General features: G+C 39.9%; 1 protein-coding gene across 5 annotated transcripts in view; it reads right to left on the bottom strand.

The window, feature by feature from the left end:
• spata17 (spermatogenesis associated 17) overlaps positions 1-20,783 on the bottom strand; it is a 38,478-nt gene extending 17,695 nt beyond the window's left edge. Inside the window, exons 1-8 of one of the 5 annotated variants that reach the window (XM_079339456.1) lie at positions 20,668-20,780; positions 20,220-20,309; positions 19,081-19,162; positions 17,523-17,573; positions 15,169-15,272; positions 9,297-9,420; positions 3,508-3,750; positions 594-634 (exon numbers count right to left, since the gene is read on the bottom strand). In XM_079339456.1, coding sequence (XP_079195582.1) covers positions 594-634; positions 3,508-3,750; positions 9,297-9,420; positions 15,169-15,272; positions 17,523-17,573; positions 19,081-19,162; positions 20,220-20,309; positions 20,668-20,735 — 803 coding nt within the window. In that variant the 5' untranslated portion in view covers positions 20,736-20,780. Of the gene's footprint in view, positions 1-593; positions 635-3,507; positions 3,751-9,296; positions 9,421-15,168; positions 15,273-17,522; positions 17,574-19,080; positions 19,163-20,219; positions 20,310-20,667 lie in introns of all 5 variants that reach the window. The other 4 variants (XM_079339455.1, XM_079339452.1, XM_079339453.1 and 1 more) reach the window with 4 other exon arrangements.
• Positions 20,784-21,939: the final 1,156 nt, after the last annotated feature.

Here is a 21,939-nt window from a genome sequence, read left to right as displayed (position 1 = left end):
GGGCAGCCCAAGGCAGGGTTCAGTGCCTTGCTCAAGGGACTCTCAGCAGTACTCTATGGCCGGAAACGAACCTCTCCAACAACAAAACAGATTATATATATAATATAGATAAAAAAGATGAAGAAATCCATCACTTTTTTCAGTGCCCTTATATTGTTCTCAAAATCCAGCATGACACTTTTTTTTTATCCCACAGATGTCCAACTCTTATGGTTCTTTCACTCTGCCTTTTTTCTGCAGAAAGTGCAAATGAGAATGCCATAGGATATTCTGTGGAGAATTTCCCATGAGCCAATAGGAGGGGGAGTGACGTTTATATACTATGACCAATTCACTGTGCATAAAGCGTATGCATGCGACCGCTACGATCTCCCCCATCTGACAGGAATAGTCACCTGCTGGAAGGAGCATATGTGAACAGCCAGGTTGGGAGAATTTTCGGAGCAGTCCTTCTGAAATGATCTAGATACTTTCAGGAATGCTTGTGTGAAAACGGCTATTTTTTGGTACAAAAACTTGAAAGTCAGTGACACTTTAAACAGCTGTGTGTCAATCCAAGTCTTTGTAAACCATCTTGACATTGTGGCTCCTACCCTGTAGTGTTAGCGTCCTGATGTAGACTGACATATGAAAGCTGCGAAGACAAAAAGAAGTCGCTTTTAGCCAAATTTTTTGTGCCGTTTCCTGTCTGACCTCACTTCCCCCTTGAAAACCCCTCTTGAGATTTTAGCACACTCGTCACACAGTGGCACGAAAGGAATCTGAAAGAAATGATACACAAAGGGTATTGTCCCAACAAGTAAATGCAAATTTAATCTCACAAAAAAGATTTTTTTTATAAAGAAATGTTTTTACTCATTAAACTCATGATATTTTACACAATAAATGGTAAACGTGTGCTCAGAAGATAGCTATTTTCCATCTTTGTATTTGGTGTGAAATACTAACAGTCCTAACAAAAAGAATTTTCACAGTTAAAATTTTTAAAATACATTTGAAATTGTATTCAACTTGTGAAAACAAATAATTCACACTCTTTAACATGCAAAACCAGGAAACCTGTACCAGACAGTGTTTGCTGCTCTTTAGAGTGTTAACTTTGTTTGGTGCAGATTAACTTTAATGTCGTTGCTTTGTTTGAGGTGACCTTCAGTTGTTTGGTTTTAAAAAGGAGGGAGGATAAGAGGGGAGAGATAGAGGGAGGGACCCTGTCCTTGCTCCTATCGCCACGGGATCAGTGGCCTGGCCTGACCACTTCCACAGCCAGCACCTCAACCTTATCCATCACCACTAGATAGTTATCACACCAGGGAGGGAGGGGGAGTGTGGGGGGGCGCAAGAGAAAGAAAGGGGGGACTTCCTGCGCTAATCACATCACACACAGACACACAAACACACACTAAACATAGACTTATGAAAGCAGACATGGTAGAAATGGACAGGCTTTTGTTAAATATAGATACATTATTCATTTTTGTGTGTTAGCACCAAAACATTTTCTAACATCATGTTTAAAGTCATCCAAATAGTAGCCAGATGGAAACAGGTCTGTGTCTCTTTGTGTGTGAAGTGCCGCATATAAAACAACATCCATGCCTCATTTCTTCTCACTTCTGTTTTACATTACTTTAAAGTAATGGGAAACACACTGTGCCGTTAAGAGCTAACGAGCGTAAACACCACAAATGGTGAAATCATCAACATACACGAAAAATGTATGTAAAAGTTTTGCATAGCTAAACTGATAATTGATCGTTTGTTCTTTAATCAGATAAACTCTTATGATGTCAGAGAAAAAGCTTGTTAGCCAGCCCTTGTTCAACTATGGCATTTCTTCAGAAGCTCCATTTATAAATGGTTTTAATATTAATAGTAGATTGACAATTCAAAGTTTACATATAATATCAACAATGGTTCATCTCTTAAAAACAACAAGCATGACACCAAGACCCTGAAACAAAAGAAAGTAAGTGGAATTGAGCACTCACAAATTACATTATTACAACTGTGCTTTCCTTATAATACGTCAAAATGTTCTCTCATATTTTCTCGGACTACTTTATTTTTTATCTCCCTCATTAAATCTCAAGAGCTCTTTCAAACCATTCTCTACAAAGCTGCTTTTACACAATGACTGAAAAATAGCAGTCACATCAGGTCCCGACATCAACAAGAGTTGGCCTTCTATAATGTGGCATACAGCTGGATGGACTATTGGAAACACTTACATTTGTTTAAGAGGAAGGTTGATGCCAGGATGAAACATGCAGGGGGAGGCCTTGTGAAAGACGAGTCCTCGATTAGGTGATATAATCTACAGACATGCTGCTGATTAAATTCTCAAACCCCTAGACTCAGTTTATCACTCTACTTTTAGATTTATAACTGGAGATTCCTATAGCACTCATCATTGTATTCTGTACAGAATTGCAGTGTGGTTTTCTCTGGCAAATAGGGGCGATATACATCGATAGGTTTATGTCTTATTGGATGTTCAAAATCTTGCATAAAATCCATGCTTAACTGGACACAACCAAACCATTCTACCAAGTCCTACATGTCACTCTAAACGAAGCAATTTTGTAAGATCCACTCTCATTTGTCTTGGACAAAACAAGTCAATTAAATTAAAATCACTTCACCTCAGTGTGCCACTGTTGACTATTGTACTTTTTGGTTAGTTTGGTGATAGTGCATTTTGTATCTCAAAATCATTGTAAATGAGGGAATCGTCAGGACTGAACAAAAGTTAATGATGATGATTACTGTTTTTGTTTTGTTATCGATGTCACATGTATTCGGACAAAATTACATAGACTTCCTATACGTAAGACTGTCTAGACAAGGTAAGGAGTGTAGAGCAAGTATAAAAAGGGGCTTAACTAGCTCTTTTCTCTTATAGCTTTCTCTGCTCTGCTGGCATCCCAGTATATTCAAAAATAAACCATCTAAAAAATAATACATAAATTCAAGTAAACTTTCAAACCAGTCTGGTTGTGTAAAGTATAAAATACAATCAAGTAGACTTGCGAGTAAATCCTGGTGTGGCTGAGTTTGAAAGCACATATCATACCAGTTGGTAGTTTGAATGATTCGGTTCATAAATGAGATGCGTGCTTAGAACCCACATTTGACTGTTACGAGCTGAAACACTGTCACACTAAAGTACTCTGAAACAGAGACAGTAAAATGTTCGTTGCACAAGCCCCCAAGAGAGCTGTCTGCCATGTTTTAATGATGTCATTCTTCTTGAAAAGCAGTTTGAAAGAAACTGTGCTTTCATCAAGAACCAACTCCACTGGGACAAGGAGGTTGATCGGGGGCTCTAATAATTGGTATGACACTTTGTAATAACTAATACTCTTTTTCACCTCTTGCATGGGATCTATTGCTTTCTTTTATCTTCTTCATCCCTTTAATATATTCTCTTTTGTAAATCTCTTTTATACTGCTGTTTCTCTGTCTCCTCCTGTTTATGTCTGTCATGAATAGCTTTTACCGTCTCACCTGCTGTTTCTTGCTGCCGATGGGGGGCAGTATAGAACTGGAAGAGTGGCAGCATCTATTGGCTGTGATCCATGGGGGTTTAAGACTCTCAGGGAAACTGGGGGCTGTTGGGTCAGGCATGCTCAAGACACAAGTGTTGCGCCTGGGGGCCAGTCTTGTTGGGACCTGGTACTTGACCTGCCTCAGAAGTTGTTCCCTCTCTTGGGGGGCTGACCTGAATGAAGGGTTGAGGACCCCTGGGCGCTGAAAGGAGAAACAGAGAGTATTAGTAAGTGTGCACAATGTTTATGGTGGGGTGAACATTTGTGACTGGCGAAAAGGGTTTAACTCTCATTTAATATTCAAAGGGCCTGATTCACTAAGATCCCAAGTAAAGATTGCTAAATTGCATGTTCACTCTAACTAATTGTATTTTTGGTTGGGGTGCACTTGAATTTCGCTCGGGATCAATAAAGCATCTATCTATCTATCTATCTATCTATCTATCTATCTATCTATCTATCTATCTATCTGGTTGATCAGCTAAGAATTGTGTGAATGCTAACAGGTGCAAACCTTGGGAAAGCGCTACTATTGAAATGAGGCTTTAGTGTATTTTACTGGTTTACGTCATGGAAAGTTTGGACAGAAAACAGAATGACTGCAAATGCAAAATGAAACTCAATCCCATGTTATTAGAGGTATTCACGGAAAAGGCAAATTAACACATTTTTTGAGATACACCAAAGAGATCTAAATATTACAAAAAGAAACGCTATGTGAGAACGTCAATACCCTTGGTAAAACTAGAAGAACAGAGGAATTTAAGAGATGTTGGAGATATAAGGCGAAGAACAAAAGAAAATGTGGCTTATAATAAAAGCATGGCATAAAACAGGGCCTCTCTTCCTGCCAACCTTTGAAGATGGATTTTCATACATTGCACAGGAGATGCTAGCTGTGTCCTCCATGGCTCGGGCGCTCAGACGAGACACTCTAGGCATTGTTGTGCACACAAAAATCTTTGTTAAAAGATTATTGAAAGAGAATAAAAATAAACACAAACATACTATATGGACAATGCGTGCTATCTTGCACATGTAAAAGACCCAATCTTGACAATATTTTTTTTAAACGATAGCACACATTCATATGTTTTCACAAATAAGAAACTTACCCCCTTGTGTTGTGAAATGGGGAACACATTTGCCACAGACGGCCTGAGCAATAATTATTCAAATCACAGTGATCCTTTTTTCCTGTGTGTTAATTACCAGACCAAAGCTTAGAGTTGGAGGACTCTATATCTACTCTATATGCTAATAACACCCCTTGCTATTTAGGCCACTCTAAAAGACTGGGACTATGGAGAGAGAAGAGAGAGAAAGGACATAAGAGGGAAATTGCTCCAACTACATCAACCATAACTTCACTCTTTTAAAATAACATATTAAGTGACTGGTTAATTAGTAAGTGTTTCATTAGTAGACCATGAGTACTTGTGATGTAAATGTCAAGTGTTTCAGCACAAGAAGAGAAAAATTAATTAAACTTCAATGACCCTGATTTCTGTAACCATGGGTAGCAGATACAATTGGCTAACAGCAGATTTTTAACTAATGGGAAAGGGCGGACCACCACTTACAACTACAGCAATTTCTATAATGCCAGCTAGCAGACAAAACATACATCACAATATAATGTTGATGAGATAATATCACAACTGGTTTATATTGATGGGGATAGCTTTCCAAAAATGGCTCCTTGAGATTTTGAAGGTTTAACTTTAAAAAAGAAAATCATCTTAGCCATCATCCAGCAGCCATTAATGTAGAATACAGGGAAGTTCTCTGTTTGTGTAATCATATAAGAAACAAGACCACTGTTGAATATTTGCAATTGCAGCATTATTGTGCACATTAACATTAAAATATGTTAAGAAAGATATGTGTTATGTTAATGGGGATGTGCAGTCTAATTGGTATGGCAAAATTTGCACTATTGCTACCTGCTGTCACAGAAGTCTAAATTTATAGAGAAAAAAAAAAGTACGTAAAAAATGAATGTTTTCTCAATCAGCTATCAGATACATGGTGATGAGAAACATGTTGCAAATGAAGTTATTGTGTAAAACTTGAAGACGGAAGATGGACACAGAATCTATAGTTTTTCGGGGTGGCAGAAGATAAGCCTGAAGGGACTTTGGTTGGAAATTGGAGGGTCGCCCGTTCCAAAAAGTTGGTGTGGTTGCTAGAGAGTTGTTAGGCCACTTCCCAAGTGCTGCCAAGGTGCCATTGAACAAGGTACTGAACCCAGCACTCAGACATTCAATAAATTCAATAAAAAGTCAGTGGGTTTTGTGTGTGAGGAGCATGTGTCTCAATAACAAGAGCCGGTAAGTATAAAACTTGAGATAATCATGTTTACTGTTTGTTTTTTCACAGGACAGTGTTGCTAAACCTAAAATATAGATTTTCACAGAATGAACATTTAAAAATGTACAAGTTGAGTTCAAATTAGGATCACTTCATAATGTATACTACAATCCTCAATCAGCATCCTCACAGATGATCGCAGCTTGCATGCTTACAACTTCTGCATAGATTCTAAGGGCTTTGTCCATCATGTATTTCAGGGGGATGGGTACAGTCAGGGAGATTATTTTCAACACCTTGAGCGTCTTCATAACTCTTTACACGTGTAAGCCAACATTTGCAATCCTCTACGCACATGGCAGGAACATCCTCATTAGACCACTGTTCTCCTCTCTGCCTGAACGCTGGAAAAATGAGATGAATCTTTCTCTCCGACAGCAGATCTCCTTTCTTCTGGATCCGTGTTCAATCACACTTTAAGCTCCCACTGGGACAGTGCAACAATCTGGTCACGCTTTGTATCACAGTGTATCATCTGCCAAACAATAGACCGCAAACATTTTAGCTTAACATACCCAGATGACTCACAAGTACTTAAACCCAAGAAAAAAAGTAACATTTTATGATCACCTGTTGTATCCTACTTAATGTCTTTCTACAAATATCAGCATGCACAGATACATGGATAATATATTGTATGATGAAGATACTTAATATGGGAATAAGTAAATTAAATGAAAAAGAAATACTCTGAAACGAGTCAACAGTTGAAAGCTAAATAAATTTAATTTAAAGCTAGATAGACAATCTCACATACCTGTCGTCCATCCTCTTCATTGGTAACAGGTGGTCTTCAGTAGGTCTCCACGTTAAATATGGCTGCATCGGTGGTGTCTTCAGGTTTAAAGCTTTTAATCACAGGTGAAGGGTTCCTTAACTTTTGGTGTTGGGGGGGGGGGGGGGGGGGGGTGGAGATGGTAAGGTACTTCACATCTACATTTTGCTCTCTAATGTGGCAGATAATCGTAGCACACATCCTCCTCGTACATTGTGTACATTTTACATGATTGTAACAGCTGTTATGACGCCCTTTCGTTCTTAATTGTCACACAAATTGACAGATAGCAGCTTCATAATATAAATCTGTTAGTGTTTACTGAGGAATGGGGTGAAAGTCACAAACAAAGAAATGTTTACAGCCTGCTTCCTTATTACCTCTGTGTATGCACCTAATTCAAACAATATGAGAGAGGAGGCTAAGAACTCACACTACACATGACACAGACACAAAAAAACAGTACCTACTGAAAGTGCACACACGCACACACACACACACACACACACACACACACACACACACACACACACACACACACACACACACACACACACACACACACACACAAAAGTACCAACCTAGCTAAGGGAAGAGCAATGATGTTGACCCCAGGAACACACCATCTCTGTCTCTGTCATAGGGACTTGGGGCCTTTTGGAAGGCTGTGTGTGTATGTGTGTGTGGGCTAGGGTCCGAGAAGTGAGGAAGGATGAACTGTGTGGGAGAGCCATCTATTCACTGCTGACAAGGTCAGAGCTTGGAAGGGAAAGAATCCCCTGCCATATGCAGAGAAAGAGAGAAAGAGAGAAAGAGAGAAAGAGAGAAAGAGAGAGAGAGAGAGAGAGAGAGAGAGAGAGAGAGAGAGAGAGAGAGGGGGGGGGGGGGGGGGGGAGATAGACAGAAGGTGGAGAACAACACACAAACTTTTTGGATTGCTTAATCATAATATATACTTATCAGTTACAGTATCCTATATGCCTACAGTTTAAATCACATGAGTAGTACATGTTGGGCAAATCCAGAGAATTTAGAGAATCACACAGAATAAAACTATGGAGTTTTCCTTATGTGACGACAGGAGTACTCTTAGTTATGATGATACATTACAAGATTCTGTGTATGTGTACGTCTCAGATGAACACGGGAACTTTGAAGTCTGATGATGACGAAGCTCATAGGCACAAAAAAGAGGAGGGGGGGGGTCTAGTGGTGCTGAATCAACAGTGACCACTGCACTTTGTCTTCATTATGATCCCAGTGGGGAGTCACAGAGATGCTTGGATGCCACAAACGATGGCACGGTAAACACACACACACACACACACACACACACGCTTACACACATACACGTGAACACCTGTGCCAGGGGAAGCACTAAAATACCCCGCTCAGCACATCAGTAGAGCCTTGAGGACACTTACTTTGTCATGTGTGCACATACACACCTTTACTCCACACAGCCGGCCCGAGTTAACAAAAGAAGGAAACTGAGAAGACTTCTCTTTTCTCCTCTCTGTGGGGAACCCCCACTCTGTGACTCGTAACTCTTTGCTCAAGGGAGGAGGGCTTCATCTTTTGCCATGCATGTGCCTTGACTGAATGTGTAAAGTTTTAGATGTGCTGACCATATTAGTACAACGTTTATGATGAGTCTGCTGGGTCCAACCCTAGTTTAAGTCCCTATACCTCTTTGGGAAAATGAACTAGCCATGGATTTTTTGAACTGGAGCGCTATAGTTACTTTATTATTGCATAATTATTTCATAGATATTACCTTCCTGTATCTATTTACTAATTCTTACAAAAAATAATTCCACATATTTCTGGTGAGTTGGCACATTTCAACCACAAGTTGTTCCCTTTTAAACTTTTGTAAAAAGCGTTTTTTTTTAAAAATAAATCTGAATATTAAACGGACAACATGTGCTCGATTATCCATAAAATGATCATTAATATAATGATTGTATGATCAACAATTGTTTAAACTTCCAATCGGCATTAAAAAGTATTTTTTAAAAAGATTTAAAAAAACAGTTTCTTTGGAAAGAACGTAAAAAAGGAGATTCTGTTCAAGCAAAAGCTTGAATCCTCTCTTCTCTAAAGCACTCAGTGTCCACTTCTTCATATCAGAGAGCACATTTCTACCACTGCAATCACTAACTGTGACTGCTTTCCATGACTTTGCAAAACATCAAGCCGTAAACGTCCACGTGATGCTGCCACCCTAATTTGTTTTGACACGGTCCAACATTATATGATGTCCTGTCAAATGATGCTGACTCCTGTCATAGCTTGAGTTGTTTAATGCTTTGTTATTCAACAAAATGAAATTCCCTTGACTGAAGCTTCATGTACTGTAAATGCTAACATAAAATACTTGCATGTCATTTTAAACCATTTGGGGTCTTTCTAACTGTTAAAGTGAGAATCACAACTTAAAACATTTTTCTAATTGTTGTACTTTCCTTGTCAAATGTTTGTGTGTGTGTGTGTGTGTGTGTGTGTGTGTGTGTGTGTGTGTGTGTGTGTGTGTGTGTGTGTGTGTGTGTGTGTGTGTGTGTGTGTGTGTGTGTGTGTGTGTGTTTATGCAGACAGACCTGTTTTGTACCGAGGAGGTGGTGTGACCGGTAAGTCTCGTAGATCTTTTCTGTCTGCTGTCTCACCTTCTGCACACAGTCTCTCTCTTTCTTCTGAAGTTCTTCGAGTTCATCCAGCTGCCTCCTACAGGACAAACGCCACACAGAAAAATGATCAAAAAACGATGTAAAGTTCCAAGTGGCTTATTAGTCAGAGATCCTTTTCAAATGTGAATAAGGTGCAACACACGTACACAGGTAAAGATAAATGGTCAAAATATCTTGAATATAATTTTATTGCTTTAAACTGAAATAAGTCATATCCATAAAATACATCCAGGAACAACAGTTCATCCAATTCATACACTGATGTATATTTTCTGAAGTAAAATTGTTGAAGAACGCTACTTCATATCATTCAATTTACTCAACATCAGGCTGCCACAACAGAGGAAAATGTTTTGATGCTATCAGACCATGTTAACCTATCTTTTACATTATTCAAATGTTCAGCTAGTATTGCATGTCATGACTTTCAAAAAAAACCCTCACAAGAATGTAAAAAAAAAAAAAAAAAGTGTGAGTGTGTTTTAACTCAGTTGTAGAGCTGAAACGACCTTAAGTGTCTTTTGGCTGGGCATAAAAACCAGAATAATGATAAGAGAGAGCAACGACACCGGTGCTGCAGGAGAAAAAAACAAGAGAGTGAGACGGCTTGGACAGAGGAAAGAAAAAAAGCCTAGTTAGAGCGCGAAAGGCTCCAAGTGGGAGGATGATGGATATATTTCATCAACGCAGTCAGGACAGGTCCGTCTGTGACATCTGTTAAGCGGAGCCGGCTAAATGGGATGCATTAAAAGCCCATACACAGCAATTTCATTCAGCAATCACACAGCCTTATTGTTACAAGGGGGGGAATAACTTAAAAAGGAAATTTGGATACAATTACGAAAACACATGCAATGGTGATGGGAAAATTCATACACACACACACATATACACACACACTGAAACACTCACACCGAAGAGTAAAGCCGTACCCCATCAACAATTCTTTGCTTTTCTTTTTTTTTAATCTCTTCTCTGTCTCTCATTCTTTAATGTCTCCTTCTCTACCCAACTTCTCTTTTCAATTACAAACCTCCACAGACGAATCAGAATATTCATAGTGTGTCTATTATGGGAGGTTAACACATTCTGCAGCTACTGACATTTAAAAAGAAATCACAACATCCGCTCCCGTTGCCTTTGCATTCTCATTTCTTCCTCTGCACCAGATTAAATGACAAAATAAATGAAATATGCAGAGCTGTGTGTGTGTGTGTGTGTGTGTGTGTGTGTGTTCGTTGTGTTTATGTTATATTAAGCAGAGTAATTTAGAACTGTGTGTACATGTGTATATGTTAATATAGAGGTTTCTTGGCCCCTATTTGTCCAAATGTCTAACAGGGATATTACTTACAGTATTTATGTAAAATAGCAAAATATAAAGTTTTGGTTTATTGTAGGACAGTCCTGGTGGTGCATGACTGTTTGAAGTATGTGTGTTTCCCTTTCAGCATTAAAATAGTTTGCATATGTTTTCAGGGGGTCAGGACCGGTTCTGTTAATGTTTCTGTGTGTGTCTGCACTTAGATCAGGACTATCAATGTGCGTGTATAAATGTCGAAACTACTTGATCCCAAATTATTTGTGTGTGTGTCCATATGTGTGTGGAAGTGTGTGTCAGGCTGAATGGGTGACCTTTGCTTCCCTGCCCCCAGCCCCAGTGTTATTAATTGCTGTGTAGTGGACAAAAGCCAAACAGATTTGTAACGGCTGAAGGCACCTCGATCTGTGTCGACCCAACCAGCCGCCACAACATACAACCCTCATTAGCCCTGTTCTGCACGCAGCGCTCGCCCCATGCGTGTGTGTCTCTGTGCGCGTTTGACTGAGTGAAAGTGAAAGAAATCAAGAGAGAAGCAAGACAAAAAAAAAAAGAGAAAGAAGCAGTGTGGTGAACAAAGGCTTAACATTCTGTAACACACAACGTGGAAACACTGATGCAGAGCTGGAAGTCTTCTTGCTGGAAAGACACAAATATGTCCTCAAAGTATATAATGTAAGTGCAATAACCCTTTTATATATATTTGAATAATGATGAATGTAATAAGAAGATGGCTGACTGGAGTTAAGTTGATCTGGGGAGGTGTCACAGCTCTAAGACAAACCAAATAGTTATCATCGATACAATCTTTTTGTTTCAGTGAACAGTTTTCATGTCTTGATCTCCACAGGAAGAACAGAAAAGGTGAAAATGAATGAAAGCATTTTTTTTTAGAGCGTTAGAACAGCACATTCTTCTCCTGATCCTTTCCATGGAAAGTGTATTAGGAGGTGATCTCTTCATGAACAGAAGGAATAATTATGGTTAAGCAAACCTGTTTCAGTGTATATATGGGCAGCTGATTATTGTTAAACCTATGTTTTAATGTGTTCTGGTTACGGGAAATATATTTAAAGCTTATATATAATTCCAATTGAAGGTCACTCAATTTAAGGCATGATAAGCGTGCAACTACAAAATGTGTTTTAATTTCATCATCATGTCAGCACATTTCACATTCTTATGGACTCCGAAGATTTAATCACGCTACAGGTGGAGTCATCTTTATTCTATTAAAAAAAGCATTAGTTCGTTACTGTTTGCACTTAAAAGAATAATCATTGGATGCACTGGGTATTCCATGCAGTGGGAATCACTGACTGCAGATCACTTCTGACATATGTTCAACTGTTGGAAAGGCAAATCAGGCATTCCTGAACCACTTTCAAATCCCTGAACTCTAAGTGACATCTGAACCCTGAAGTGTTAATTTATTTAAATGTCTAATATATTACAGCCACATTTCTCAGTTCTCCCTCAATTATTTACCCGTTGGATCACGATGGGCTGTAACAGGCTGATAGGATATCAGAGAGGGAGGCATTGTGGGACGGCAGGCCACACCTGCGGTCGTCCAGGCCACTACCAGAGCAGCTAATTGGCCAGGTTCTAAATATTTAATGGAGGCTTGACCCTGATTGGCTGTTTTAATTGCTCCAATTAAATGATTCAACAGCCGGCAAGGAGGTAGTAGTCAGCCGATCAATTTAGCCAGCGACCAACTCAATGTATTGAACTTCCAACAACCTCATAAGAGACTGACTGATAGATTTGCTAATTCACTGAAGAAGTAAAAGAGGCAGCTCAGATGTTTCTAGAATGGAAACTATCTCCTATTGAAATTCTAAATATTTAAAAAGAGAAATAAACGAGACATTTTACATACTTTTCTCCATTGTCTTAATCTTAAAAGTTTTTTTTCCTTTCCGAAAGAAGTGAAGAACACCACACACACACACATGCACGCACACACACGCACACGCACACATAGCATAAGGAAATCCAATCAGACTGAAGGAGTGAACCTTTCTCACACCAAACTGGATCAGAAAGAAAGAACAGCAAAAGAAAGACTGATGCAGAGAAGCGGGGAGTGATCGTAAGGCAGGCTTGCAGGCATTCCAACACTCTCTCCACCACAGCCGCTCTCCTTTCATGAATGTCCTTGAGAGGGACACAAAAGGGGGAGGAATGAAGAAGGCTGGAGTAAAGAGAGACCGGAAAAAAAAGTAGAGAGAGAAAGAGACACAGCATAGCCAGTGGAGAAGAATAAAAAAAAAAAAAAAAAAAAAAAAAAAACACTTTGGCTGCTCAGCCTAGCAACACCAAGTACATAAATTCTCCCTTGTTCTCCATCGGATGACTTAAAAAAAAGATTTTTCCATGTTGTTGCAGCATCACAGGGAGAATTATTTATCTGATTATGGCGGTAATAATTACCCAGCTGTTTATTGCAGATAGAGGAATTATTCATGCAGTCAACAGGCCGTGTTGGTGGCGGCAGCGATGACACGAGCACATTTAGAAAATATGCAAAGCGGGCTGCTCCGCTTTCCTAATTGCCCCTATCGTCCCACTGCATGCCCTTATTAAAGCCCGGGAACTTTAAGTGTCTCCCTGACAAAGTGATAAATTGTTGGGGTATCAAGGAAAACTGTGGCAGAGTGGGGACTGCGACGGGGTCCTGACTTCATTAGGGTCTGCAGGAGAGAGAGCGAGAGAGAGAGAGAGAGAGAGAGAGAGAGAGAGAGAGAGAATGAATGGGGATGGACGCCGAAGCACAGCAAACGGGTGACAGAGAGAAAGAAAGCTTTGGAGGAAAGGAGTAAAGAAAGAGAACAAGAGAGGAGAGAAGGAAAGCAGGAGGAAGGCATAGTGAGGGCAGTGGATGGCAGAGGATGGTATACGTAGGATGTAAAGAGAGATCTGTCAAGAGAGAAAGAGGTTCGGCAGTCTATGTAATACTGCTATATCATTACTATGCACAGCCGATCAGCGTGCATTAAATGGGGACCATTAGTCCAACTTTGAATAATTTATGCAGGGTTTGGACAGACAGAAAGGGCGCCCTACAAGAGAGAGGAAGCAGGCGGATTAAAAAGTGGACCTTTATGGGATGAGTGATCAGGTAGCGAGCGATCCGAGGGCTCGGCGGCTAACACGGACAGGATGTTTTAAATAAAGGCCGACATGGCGTTAATTGATCGTGACCCCGGCAGCACTAAATAAACATGTGATTAACTGGAGAGAAAGTGACCTCAGCACCCCAAACCGCTGTGGAAGAGAGGAAGTGTGTGTGTATGTGGGATATAATATAGAATCACCAAGCTCGTATTTGTTTTCCTTGACCCAAAAACTTTTCTAAATACAAAGGTAAAGTTTTGAACTAAAATGTGCACAAATACGAAAGACTAAAAAGAATGACTTGAGTCTGGTGAGTGTGTACTGTGTCGTCTTTGTTAGTTATTTTACTGAAGGGAAAACACTTCCTTAATGGACTTTTACAGCCTCGCGTCTCACACCTCTAAAAGGGGCAAAGAGTGTGGTGGAAAGGTGGAACGCTGGTGGGGAAGTGAGGGAGGGGGGCGGAGTCAGTGATCCAAGGAGCACTTTAACAAATTTACATTTAATTTTAGCAGAAGCCTAAAGATATTTTCCGGTAAAATATATTAGCAACATTAAAAATGTGACTATTAGCTAAACGTGATGGGCTTTTTTTTTTTGTCAAAAATAAAAGATGGTGTATCTCTAGCAGTAAGCCCCGGAGCACGGGATGTTTTATTAATGCAAAAGCTGCGGTTCAAATCAGAGGCTAATTTTTAATTTCTTCACATCGTTCACTTCTGTTACTCTCTTTCCTAGCCTGGAGCGCTTTAGGAGGACTCTCTCTCTCTCTCTCTCATTTTTTTTAGTCTCTTGAATACCTACACTTGAGCTTTGTTCCCTCCCTATCCGTACACTCTGAGGTACAAGTTTAGCAGTTAGATACTGAATCTTACCAACACCTTTCTCTCGTTCAAACACACACAAACACTTTTAAGTCATACGAACTTAACTAATCAAGTCATCGCCGCTGGTTTGTACCAGCTGAATCTCCTCCCAGTCCCTTAGTGGTTTCTGGGTGTGAATATGTTTTCACAGAAACATAAATGGGAAATGGTACACAACATAAAGTGAGCGAAATGGGAAAATACAGGAGAAGCATTTCAAGCAACAACTTCACCACCTCACAAAACTTTTACAAGAGCTACTTATTGAACTGAAGCAGTTTCGGGTTTATGTGCAGCATCTGAGTGGAACTTGAAGAATACTGAGTGTACTGTTTGGATGAGACAAATCAATGAAACTGACCTGGCAAAAAAAAGTTAAAAGATATTAAAAAAAGCAGACAATTACTGCAGTGCACGAATGTCAAACTGCCTGCTCCCTTGTACAGCGAATAACACAGCACTACTTGAGTTTTACCTGACAAGATCATTGTTGGCAACAACTCCTTCCAGGTAACGCTTGCGTGCGTAGAAATTATGAATAAACTTCCTCGAAAAGTATCCTCTCCACGTGCGCTGGATCTGTGAGGGATTAAAGCATACACAGCTTGTCTTCAGAAGTTCGCCAACAACCCGAGGAAGAGTGGGAGTGTTGCTCTAATGAACGAAAACATTGAACAAAGAAATAGTTTGGCTCATGACGAAGAACACGATGACGGTTTTTCCTTTACAGACAAAAATAAACTAATCACAGAATTAACACAAAACTGTTGTGCGAAAACAAAGGGAGAAAGTCATAAGTCATCCGATTTCATTTGATATCTACATACAGTCTTAATGCATCTTCTTGTTACTTAAACACAGAGGACAGATACAACATAAGCACAAAAGATGATGATATCATCATGAAGTATACATTTTCTGCATTCCTGTGAGTTGATGGAGGGAGAACTCCAGAGAGGGACGCCAGCTGTCTCGGCCTCACGCGTTTAACTGTCTCAGTCTACGTCGACTATGGAGGCTCCAGATGTAACACACACAACCCCACACATGCCACTGGACCGTTTTAAAGCAAGGGGGCGGATGTCCTTCAGACTAATTAGGAGATTAAAACGATGGCAGGTAAAAGAATAATCACACTATGAGAAGAGCGGAGAGGAGAAGAGAGAAGAAGTGGAGGATGGGGAAAAACAACAAAGAGCAAAATGAGAATTAGCATTGATCTACCAGTCAATAGATAATTTTAAATAAAGTAATTGCCGCCTCCCGAGTTCTTGCTGACCTTTGTTGACTAGTGAAATCGATGCTGTTGAATCTAATACAAATCCGAGGTGCGGCATGTAAACACTGGTTTCTATTACGGCCCTAATACATTATCCTCTGTTAGCTACCACGCCGTGATGAAGACAACAGGAGGGGAGAGAAAAAAGAAAGAATCTAAATTGATTTGAAGGAAGTGTCACAAGGGGATTCTGAGATGATTGTGTCTCCTTCCATCTCTGTCATTCTATTTCTTTAGTTACACATTGGATATTTTCTTTGGTTCAAGATGGCCTCTGAGTACAGATGACCTTGAAATGTTTAACCTTTGGTTTATAAAGTTTCACTTTTGAACAAATTGTACCTCTGTGTGTGTCCCTGGATGTGTTGAGGCTCGTACACAGAGCAGACAAACTCTGAACATGAAGCCTGAGCGTCTCCAGAGTAGAGGAAGGTGTGGCTTTAACAACTTTGTCTGGTTTTGTGTTTGGAGAAAATCGGAGCAAAGAAAACCTAGACAAACGCACAGTGTGCACAGAGAAGCACCATTTGACCCTATCAGGGTTTAAATCCAGCACCATTGCGAACAATGAGCTGTTTGGCCACTCTTTCCACATATATTCTTCTTCCATTAAAATTCCCATTGCTTCCTTTCGGAAACTGTGTTTTTATGTGGGTAATAAAAAGCCTCTTTTCTACAACTTCAGAGGCGACTGCACCCTTCTATATGGTTACTTTACCACTAACCTATTCCCCCAATGACCTAAGACAGCTGGGTCAAACACCACTCCCAGATCTATGTCTCTCCTGTAATGTGACATTTATTGAAATGACAGGGTGGTCAACTTTATATGTTTTGGTTTCTATTAAGAGTAAAATTCGAAGCCTTCAATATCCAGACTTTTCAACTAATATGAAAATATTTTAACCATCTCCCTCGACATGGACAGCGACATCGCTGCTTCAATAAACACTAGTGGGTTTTTTTGCGGGCCAATAAACTCTTTTAATGGTTTAGGCAGAATGGAAGTGTAAGCCAAAAGAAAAGGCTTCACGGAATTATAAAAATATAAGGTTTCTGTGCGACATATCAGTGCGTGTAAAAGTGCCAAAGCATCAGTCACAGCAAGAATAGTATGATTTATAGGTGGAACAGGAGGAGCTGCTGAGGGAATAAAGGGAGCATTTGAAAGGCATTAGCACTGAGGACAAGTTGAAAAAATAAAACCAGTTTTGCAAACTTTATTGAGCGGACCTTTCACCAAATAATTTGCTAACAGAATGACTTTAGAGGTAATATAAGACAGAAGGACAATGTTTTCAGTGCTCACTATGTGATGTGTGAAGAAGAAGTGGATTATCCACTCTGAAAAAGAAACAGACTCTAGATTAAGTATTACATGTTTTAAAGAGTCATTTTAAAAATGAGCTATTGTTTGCAATGTGGAAATCTGATGAAGTGCTTGCAGGCTACTTTTCATGGGGCCTCCCATTCAAAGCACACAGAGAAACAGAGGGTCCCCCCACCACGACACTCTATTTGCTAAAACAAGACACTGTGGTGATATTTACCCTGACCGCCATCTCCTCGTAGAAATTCATCTTCATGATAAAATATGCCTCCTGTGAACACAAAGGAAAAGATGGCGTTACATCTTGTCTCCCGGCTCTCTGATCTGTCCACAGCAGGCGTCAAAGATAAAGAGCTCTTTATACATAATACATTGCACAGAGGCAGCGCAGATAGGGCCACTGAGGAGGGGAGGGAGGGAGTCGGAAAGGGAGATAGGGAAAGCAAGAGAGATGAGGGAAGAACAGAAAAAGTGAGGGGATGGAGAGAAGTGAGAGAGAAAGAAAGACCGAAAGAGAGAGAGAGAGAGGGAGGGGGGGGGAACGGTTAGCAGGACTTTGTATCAAGGGGAGGATGGGACTCTCTTAATACACCGACGCAGACAAGGGCCAAGAAAATCTATGGTAGTCAAGCAGTGAGCTAATGGAGATGTATGACGGCCAAACGCTCTCCTCTGGATTTCATAATCAATGACAGCACTGCCAGCAGTGACAAACAAAAGGCCAGAGAATATTCAGCAGCGTGCTCGACGAGCCATCACACACCTAACGTGCCTGTGACCACTGGGGGCACATTTCAGGAGCAAACTGAAGAGCTGGTCATAAAAGGGATTCATATCGCAACACGTCTTTTTTTTTTTTTTAATAACGACAGGGAAGAGAGGGAGCAGAGGAAGGGGAGGGAAGACAAAGACTTGAAAGGAGGTTGTAAATTCAGCTTGATGTTTGGAGATGAGGCTTCATGCATGTCACATTACACCGGAGAAGGCCGGCAAAAGTGAGAGTAGGGAAGACAGGCAGAGAGAGAGAGAGAGAGAGAGAGAGACAGAGGTAGAGAGAGAGAGAGAGAGAGAGAGAGGAAGAATAAAATCTCTCTGGGCTAATTCAAAAGAGTACACAGTGGCAATTTTGAGTGATTCAAATTAGCACTCGTCTGTTTCCGAATGAGACAAACAGCCTCTTTTTAGCCCATATGTGTGTTGTGACACATCCTTCATCGTTTATTTCAACACCCCTCAACCCCACCCTCGCCACCCACCCCCCCTTTTCCATTTCTTGAACGCCTCCCAAACGGCGGCTGGCAGTTATGCTTTAGCAAACAGTCAATTTACAGGCATGATAAATAGCTTGTTGTGATACGTTTACAAAACTCAATCCAGGGGAAAATTATACGTGAGAGCGCTGGGTATTGGATCCGGTATCAACAATCTGTTCAATTAAGAAGCAGTTGGAGGCAATATGCTGAAAATGGGGCCTTGTTTTACGAAAGCAAATACATATAAACACACACACACACACACGCACTCCTTAACTCTTTCCTTCTCTCTATTCCTCTCCTCCTTTTTTTTTTTTTACATACATCGCAGGAGTTGTGATACACTGTAGATGGAATTCCTTATCATATGGCATCATATTCCTAAGTGCTAATTTCCCAATTCGTAATGAGTGAATTATATCTCTTAAGGTCAGACACAGGACTTAGGAATATAGCAATTGAATTCTAATGCATGCTATCATAACATAATCAATACATCTATAGCCTTACCAGGCGCTAGCTTACCTTCACCATTTGTCTGAAATGTGCCCTTGCTGTGAAGCCCCGCCATATCTTCTGAATAATGATTGCCTTCTTGTGCAGATGGCTGTAATAAAATTTAAAAAAAAGCATGTTAAATGCTGACTTGTTAAAATAAAGATGAACACTGAAAAAGATATTCAGATCCACATAAAATGGTAAATAATTTGCTCATTTCATTGTTAGATTTGAGTCCTTTTCTGCTTAGAAATGATCAAATTGAACAGCAAGATAAATAAAACCTTTAGGAAATGATAGAATTACAAAAACATGACATGATTTAATTTATGATTGCAAGGCAATATTATCACATCCCTAAATTACCTCAAAGTCAAAACAGTTTTAAAAAAATAATAAAAGAGGTGTTTTGTTTTCTGCATACAAAGGTAAGCTTGTAAAGGACTTCAATTAAAAGGTCATGAAACATTACAAACACAGTCTCATAAACACACAGAACATTTATGCTTCTCCAGGCTTTTCGATCATGTCTGATGAGCCTTTCACCTGCTTTAGTGGGAGGCACACATTTGTATTCATCCTCTAACATACTCTAAATGCAAGTCCACTGCGATTCTCTGCCTCCAACGAGGCCATCAATTTCCAAAAGGCCATTCATATGCCCAGAAAATCAATGCTTATGGTGGGGAAAGCACAACCCTGGAGTTGCACTTAGGCAGCTAAAATTGTTGCTAATTATCCACTTAACGCATTGATCAATTAACTAAAGTAATCTGAATTAACCTACTGTCTGGAAGTTTGTCTGCTGACCCTGCAGAATGGTGCTGGGGTCACAGTACAGGAAAAAGCACAGAGATAAAGACATTTATTTCTGTGTGTGAAAGGAGCACAGAGTGCAAGCCACATTTATTCCTCAAAGCCATTTGCAAAGCTCTAAAAGTATGATAATTATGAGATCAGGGTTTCCCTTTAAAATTAACTATTCAGAGACCTGCCTGAAGGTTTTCAGGAGAAAGCTAACCTCACATTTGTATATGAAATATAAGGTTTTGTATGCGTTTTTTGTTTGTGTATTACATGTGAAGGGTTACCATTAACTGTATTGTTCTTTGCTGATTCAAAAAGGGAATTGAATGACATACATCGATAGAGACTACATGTCCTACCTGAGATAAGCCCGCACCTTGCAGGATCTGAACCAGCTCTGGATCTGGATGGCGGCCTGGTTCTCCCTCGGTCTGTTCTCCTCTGCTTCCCTAAGAAGAGCAGGAATCTTTAACTTCAGCTATATAAATACTGACTGTTGCATTATAATATCTATTAAGTCACAAACACAATTTGTTTAGATAGATTAAATCTATAGATAAGATAGATTTGTGAAGATATAAAACTATATAAAACCGAAAAAAATATGGTTTTCTATATAGAAACAGTTTGCTATTAAGGTAAACAAGTGTGCTGCTGGCGTAAACCTGGCTAACGTCATGCTGTCAGCTAGCTTAATTAGTGAACGATTTACAGTAAGGCTTCCACTGCTTTTTTTTTTTTTACCACAACACAACACAACTTTTTTATACTATATAAAAAGTAGTCAAACTTTTATCAGTCCCATACCTGTGTCTGCAGAGGAGCTCCGTTTTGAACAGTTCAACTTCAGTTTCAAATCTCAATAGCTCCGCCATGTTTGTCTAGCTATAGTTTACCTGTTGTCTTGACAACAAGTCATCGCAGGTGGTGGTGAGGCGTTCAAGTCACCGAGAAAATAGGAAATGTCATGAGGAAAAAAATGCAAACTGTATTTTAGCGTGTACCAAATCGTAGCAAAGCAGAAACCTTCAGCAATATCGCCCACCATGCGCCAGCTGATGTAAGTGCCTATACGGTATTTGTCCAGTTTTGCTTTGAGATTCAAGGCACACATGAAGCACTCACTTTCTCATGTGCTTTTTTTTATTAGTTTAATCTATAAAAACACGAGCTAACCCTAGCACGTGCTGTTGATCCACAGACTGTAAATATTAAGAGTTGGTCCCTCAAACAGTTGTTAGCTCTCCATTGTTTTAAATAGACACCTTGTGTTTGGTGGGCTGCTGATGAACACAACATAAAGTCCCAAGGCTATACTGTACTTCAATAGAAGATCCCTTTACAAAGAATGGTTGAAATGGCATGCCATAATTTTAAAGGGTTTTTAATTAGGCTACAGAATTAAAGAAACAAACACTAATAATTTATGACACTGATTAAAGCAGTTTTGTAATAAAAGCTTCTTATATTGACTAAAGCTGGTAGCCGAGGCTTGCTTAACCGCTCAACTATATTTCAGTATTGTTTTTTAAAAAGTAAAAAAAATAAGAAACTCTGGCGACTGTACTTCAGCTTGACCTAATGAGTCGCAGAGGACTAACATCTTGTTTATTTCCTCTGCCTTTTCCTTCACCTTAATTTCTTTGAATCAAAAATAGAAGTGAAATATGGGAGATGGACATTTAAAAAAAACCCTGCTCACTGGATGCAGATTGTGGATCTGAGTTGCCTATTGATCGGCCTGCTGCCTCACTTTTTCCTTCCACCCATTTCCCTCCTTTTCTGACGTTATCACCCCTCATCATCCAGTTATCAGTTTATTTCTCCCGATTCCCCCTTCCTTATTTAGCCTCCTCGTCACTCCTCCACTCTTCTTCAGCCACATGCGCCTGTCAAAATGATCACCTCATCAAGGAGTGTTGTGTGTGTGCATGTGTGTATCTGTGTGAGGAAAGCTATCTGTCTGGCCAATGGTCACAAGAAGAGACTGTCTGTATAATAAATAACTCATCAGAGACAGGAAGACGACAAACAGAAAAATTGAATTAATGTGTGTGTGGAACTATCTCTTGGCCCTTT

This window comes from Symphodus melops (assembly GCF_947650265.1).
Source record: "Symphodus melops genome assembly, chromosome: 3".
NCBI lineage: Eukaryota > Metazoa > Chordata > Actinopteri > Labriformes > Labridae > Symphodus > Symphodus melops.
Note: the sequence above shows the minus strand (reverse complement) of the source record. Positions and strands in the feature narration are given on the sequence as shown.